This window comes from Aspergillus mulundensis (genome assembly GCF_003369625.1).
Source record: "Aspergillus mulundensis strain DSM 5745 chromosome Unknown scaffold_8, whole genome shotgun sequence".
Lineage (NCBI taxonomy): Eukaryota > Fungi > Ascomycota > Eurotiomycetes > Eurotiales > Aspergillaceae > Aspergillus > Aspergillus mulundensis.
In genome coordinates, this window is record NW_020797896.1 from 81,119 (window position 1) to 87,187 (window position 6,069).

Consider the following 6,069-nt stretch of genomic DNA (forward strand, 5'->3'; position numbering starts at 1 on the left):
CTTCCTCTACTTCCTCTACTTCCTCTACTTCCTCTACTTCCTCTACTTCCTCTACTTCCTCAACAGCAACCATAAACCACACGATCCTCCCACCCTTCCCAACCCTCTCCTCATCCCAAGACAAAACAGACGCCCTATGTTTCCGAACCATCAATGCGGAGCAGCGCTACCAAGTTTTCACACCAGATGTAGCCGGCCAGATCACCGGCGAACTATGCACAGAAACACCCAGCACCACATCAACATTCTCACCGGATGACTCTGAGTGCGTTCGTATATACAAGATCCCCGACGTCGAGGTCCCCGTCCGAGCCTGGATGCGCTGGGCTGAGAACCAGTCGGGATGCCATCCCAAGCGTGCATTCGCTATGAATGCTACCTGCGTCTCTGGGATGCTTGGCATCCAAGTAAACCGTGACCTTACGGAGGGGATTCCTTTGGCGGGGGCTTTGTGTCGAATACCGATGTGGGTTGTCTGGAGTTTGGGATGGTGAGGGACAAAGAGCAGTAGTTGATCATTCTTTATAGACCCTCTTTATAGACTTTTGTTTGGGGTGGCTGTTTCGTGTATATATTTAGAATCTCAATTCAAAGCAACTGGTAGCGCCATCGAATACTTCCTTTGTTTTCTATTGATCCTGGGGATACCTCGATGATAGGCCAGCGTTGCCGAGCATATGCTGTTTGGTGCTTTGCTGTACATGTTGCATCTGTCATCTATAGGCGTATAGGACTGTTGTACGCCTTTCTCCTGCTAAAAGCTTTCACCTTTTCCTGGTAACTAGAACCATTCCTATAGAACCATTCCTACGCTAAGCGTTGACTCGTCTAGATTCTTGCCGTGGCATTGGTATTCTTCCATGCAGGCTTCAGTCCAGCCAATGATGTGGCTGCGCTTTTAAACACTCGTAGAAACCTCCATGTTGCTTGGCCTCATGTTGATCAGCAACTAATTTTCCTCCTTAGTTAGGTGTGCTGCTTGAGACGCAGCCACGTGTTGAGCGCTGCAGCTGATCTAGATATCTGCTTTGTTTAAGCCACTGCCGATCTCTGGGACGAAACATCCATTGATGGGTCTTTTACCAGTATTAAACCAACTGGGCATTCAAGGCATGATGAGCTCTTTTTATACAAGGTACGAAGGTCTGTAACTCACCTCATTCAACATTGTTTTCAATACTCGCAGGCATACAATGGGAGAAACGCGAGAAGTGACAGAATCAAGGGGGCCCGAGGAAGGCTGGATGGGATCGGTGAAGAATCCTGTGAAGGATGAAGGATACAATCGGTGAAGGATCCCATCTTTCAAGGGTACGGGTACAATGTGTGCTTTGATAGATCCCTGGCCATGGTATAAATAGAGGACATGCCCCAGCTTTCCCCGGACATAAAGACCGAAACCATAACTGCAACGCAACGAAACCGCAACAATGACACCTCGACTTGCATGGATCTACATCCTCACGCTTCTGATCCAGACCACATGTGGGCTAGCTGCTCCTACCAGGGCTGACTCCGCTAGCAACATCCCACTACGCATCCTCCCTCTGGGTGCATCCATTACATGGGGACAGAACTCGCCAACGGGAAATGGCTACCGGGCCCATCTTCGAAACCAATTGACAAGTGCCGGATGGAATGTCGACATGGTTGGGAGCAAAAAGAACGGTGACATGAAGGACAATGTACGTACCCATAGCCTCCTACATACATAACCCGCTAATATCCCAAACAGGACGTCGAAGCACACCCCGGCGACACAATCGCCCAAGTCAAAGCCGCATCCGAGAACTCCTACCGCTACAAGCCCAACGTCGTCCTGATCAACGCCGGGACCAACGACTGCCGGCTGAACAACCAGATCTCCACCGCCGGAGACCGGATGAGGTCGCTGATCGAGGGTCTTCTCAAGGCCGCAGGCAACGGCAAGGAACCCCTAATCGTTCTCTCGACGCTCCTCCCATCCGGGCAGAAGGAGATTGCAAAGAATACCCCCAGCGTGAACGCGCAGTACCGCGACCTCGTCAAGAGAATGCGCAAGGAGGGCGTGTCGATCATCCTTGCCGAGATGAATGGCAAGGATCCCTTGATCAAGTACCCCAAGGACTATACGACGGGTGGGAAGGTCGACGACACGCATCCGAATGACGAGGGATACAGGAAGATGGCGAGCATTTGGTACGAGGCGATTGTTGATGCTGCTGAATCTGGCCTCATTCGTGAGCCGGCTGCTGTGGATAAATGCTAATCCTATCGTAATTCTGCTATCAAGAGCAGTGTTGGTTTATCCTTTCTGGCGTTATTGTTTTGCATCAAGCTGGACTATCTATGGAGTATGGTGATTGGATACGAACATGGTTCTACAGATAAATATGTCATTTGGCTTCATTGTACTTAACTTCATAGTTGTTTGATTTATATTTCCATTACATTTTCTCCTAGTATGATTAGGAACGCCTTGCAAAGCTTGAGATACTCCGATCAACTGCTTAACTTGCTACAGGCCTACAACCTTGCTTGTCAAGTGAAATCAGCCGGTCGGAATTGGAATGTAGACACCGTAGAAGTAGTAATTCCGATGTCTCGTTTTCTGGCGCTTACCTCCGGGGCAGCGTATGATTTTCTTATCATCGGCAGCCAACATCATCGTCGCGATAACGGAACATACATATATTTGATGGTTCAGGAGTTGATAATGAAGATGTTATAGAAAAAACTCGTATGGCTGTTGGCGTACTAAACTAGCTCATCCGCCGATGACGCGGCGCTGGCCCGCTCGGCCTATATGAAGCCGCCAGCTCCTCTACTCAGAGTCTACTGAAGATCGTCGATCTTATCTGATCACTGATCCGGCCACCATGCCTCTATCCCCATCCACCCTGCTCTGCCTGACAGCATCAACCTTCATCACTCCCACCGTCTCATCATCACTCCCCGCAAATGCAAACCACATTTTCAACGCCATCCACTCCTCCATGCGCCAATGGGGCTCCTCCCTGAACCACAACGGCATGTCGTTTTTCCTAGCCACCGTCCCTGAAGGAACACAGCTCTACCACGGCGACTGGCGCTCCGAGCCTATCCAGGGCCCTGAATGGCTGGCTTTTGAGGCTGAGCACGCCCTGGTATTCACTCACCCCATGCCTCACCACCCTCCCCCTGAAGAGGGAAAGCCCGGACCCCAACCTCCACCCCCGTCACTGCAGCACGAGCCGCAGGACTCGCAGCAGGTCATTGGGCGGCCTGACCGGTCGCAGGCAGAAGACGGTTTCCTGCACACGTTTGCCGCCGCCAAGGACCTGCGTTTGCTGTACGTCGATGGCATGTCGGCTGGTAAGACAGACAACGGCACCATGGACTCCCAGGACCGGATTTTGTTCCGCGATGGTCTGGGAGAGGGCGAAGGGATGAGAGATGAACAAAAGCGCGCGGAGCTCTTCTGCCAGATAGTGAATGACCGGTGGAGCGGGCGCCTGGACGGAATGCTCCGCATGGAAGCCGGATTCGAGATCATCCTGTGCGATTTTTCCAGTCTTGAGGTCCTCCAAGTCGCCCGGGTACGACCGAGCAAGCAGGGAAAGCCCGGTGGCGATATCGGCATGCACGCTGGCCAAATGTGGCTCCCAGCCGTGGCATCGCGATACTGGAAAATTGGGGGCGATAGAGTGGCTTTGAACTACGACCATTTCGTAACTGCGTATGACGGTGCCTACGAGCTAGACCTGTTTCCGGACACGGAGTCAGACGGAAATGTCACTCGCCATCCACGGCTAGAGCATATTCCCTCAAGCGAGCTGGAGCCTTTACGACAAGACCTGGACGCACTGATCCAGACCCATGAAGCTAGCGAATCCTCTACAAACTGGCAAGCCGTGGCAGACATGGTGGTAGACCGCTATGGGGCTCGTCTGCACTATCTTGCGTCCAGCCAGGCCTCGACGCTGCAGCAGCTGCAGGAGGAAATCGAGGATATTGTCACACCCTTCATCGACTACGATCAGCGAAACACATCGCTCGAAGTGGAGCGCTGCTCGAGGCAGTTCGTTAGACGATCCATGCCTGTCAGAACTGTCGCGGGTGACGCGGTGCTCTCGGTATCACGCAGCGTCTGCACGACCCTGCTCCAGGCACTGTGTCACACCGAGTACGATTCCATTGTTGACCAGATCCAGGGTCTCATGGAGTACCTGGACTGGACGACTTGGAAAGACTGTAGAGGCTGCGGTGACCACGAGATCTGCTTGATTCCCATGTGGCCCATGGGCACTGTAGAGGACTACAACCACCCGCAGTGTCGCGACATCTCTCAGCTCGACGGGCATGGTCCGAGGTACTGGGGAGGTCGCCCACCCCGACCAAAGCCCGATCCCTTGCACTCTGATCTGTGAGTGACGGAGTGACGGAGTGTGAGCACGAAGTACAGACAAGGTGGCTGAGACTGAATTATGAAGCTCATGCAGGCCTAAATCTCGCAGCCGCCTAGCTTCTCTCAAACACCTCACTTCCCCCACCTCGCTTCCTCCCACTTCAGCCTCGGCCAGAGCCCAATGATCAATCTATCCCCTGCATACGAAATAGATTACTCCGTACTAAGAGAAGTAAGGAACCCGACGGAGTAATTCCGGCGATTGCGATCACTCAGAGCTCATTGCGATGAAAGGAGCAATATCAAAATAGGACATCTTACAGACATCAATAACAAATCAGCAACACCCACCTTGATAAGAGACCTCCGGAGAACAGGAACGCCGGACGTGCGCGTTTGCTATGGTACTCCGAGTAGCAGCGGACATCCGACCTGTCGCAAAACTGAGAAACCGCGCCAACAGCGATCCACTGCGGTCGGCCAATCCCCAGATCGACCGGGCGCCACTGCCAATAGTTTCTGCAACAAGTGCAGATCCCCAAAAACAAAGCCAAGGCGAGCTAGATTTGGATCTGTGCTTTTGTACGACCTGTCGATTGACTCTCATGAACTACTGCGCCCTTCCTGCACCATTGCCCGCCACATTTGAAATCACACTGGCAGCTGGCGATGGATCCTTGCAGCTTGCCCTGTGAGTCGTCAGGACGCAGGACGCAAGCCCTCATCCATGTTCCAGACGCTGCTCGGTGACTCGGTCACATTGAAATGCTGCCAGCCTGCAGGGCGCAAAAAGTGAGCGCCTGCATGATATCGACAGCATCCCAGCAGGGATCCAGCAGAGCGCGCAATCCGATAGGTCCCTGGTCCAGGAACGACGATGTGATTTACCTACTGGCAGACTGGCAGTGGCAAAGAACTAGACGCTGACGGCCTCAAGCCCTGTGTCATGGAGACGTTCCGGCCGGTGCCAATTTGCCAATCTTGCCCAGTCTATGACTAGCCATGCCAAATAACCTCGAATAGTCGGATCCCTCGCGATTGGGCAGCGGACACGGGGCGCACCTCCTAATCCTATCGTGCATTCATGGTTCTGGACTTGGAGGAAGGAAATGAGCAGCGCAAGGGGACGGAAAGACGGAAGACGAGAAATATAAATATGAGCTCGAGGTTCGTGGTCTGCTTCTGTTTCTCTTCCTCAGTCACTCATTCAAGAAAGCAGCTTCCTTTCTACAGTTCGGTCATTCGCTTGACGATCGTTCCGACCAAGCTTCACATTCTTTTGTTGATTTGCTTGCGCTTGCTTCTCGATTCCTTTCTACGTTCTACGTTCAGCGTTTGAGATACCCAAGATGAAGGCTTCTATGATTACTGCCCTGACCTGGGCCGCCTGCACCATTGCCACGCCCGTCGGTCTCGGGCTTCGCGACGTTGCCGGCGGGCAGTGCACCTGCGAGGTTGAGACCGTCACTATCACCGTCCCGGCTCCCACTGAGGTCGGCCCCATCGGTGGTCCTACCGTGACGGGTCCTGTTGAGACCGGGCCTGCTGGGAGCAATCCGACCGAGACGGAACCTGCTGAGACGGAACCCGCTGAGACCGAGCCCGCTGAGACCGAGCCCGCTGAGACGGAACCCGCTGAGACCGGCCCTGGTGCGACCGGCCCTGGTGCGACCGGCCCTGGTGCGACCGGCCCTGGTGCGACT

General features: G+C 53.6%; 3 protein-coding genes across 3 annotated transcripts in view; all 3 read left to right on the top strand.

Annotated features, from left to right (window-relative positions):
- Nucleotides 1-1,430: 1,430 nt before the first annotated feature.
- Nucleotides 1,431-2,248, top strand: DSM5745_07443 (SGNH/GDSL hydrolase family protein; the record flags this gene model as incomplete). The annotated part of the gene is made up of 2 exons (XM_026749459.1): nt 1,431-1,685; nt 1,736-2,248. 2 exons carry the CDS (start codon nt 1,431-1,433, stop codon nt 2,246-2,248), a joined length of 768 nt encoding a protein of 255 aa, XP_026601491.1.
- A 610-nt stretch (nt 2,249-2,858) lies between these two features.
- DSM5745_07444 (uncharacterized protein) lies at nt 2,859-4,388 on the top strand (the record flags this gene model as incomplete). The annotated part of the gene is made up of 1 exon (XM_026749460.1): nt 2,859-4,388. The coding sequence occupies one exon, from the start codon at nt 2,859-2,861 to the stop codon at nt 4,386-4,388; it is 1,530 nt and encodes a 509-aa protein (XP_026601492.1).
- A 1,327-nt stretch (nt 4,389-5,715) lies between these two features.
- Nucleotides 5,716-6,069, top strand: part of DSM5745_07445 (uncharacterized protein) — a gene marked incomplete at both ends in the record, with an annotated part of 1,374 nt that continues 1,020 nt past the window's right edge. Inside the window, one exon of the mRNA XM_026749461.1 lies at nt 5,716-6,061. Within this exon, the coding sequence (XP_026601493.1) occupies nt 5,716-6,061 (346 nt within the window). The remainder of the gene's footprint in view (nt 6,062-6,069) is intronic.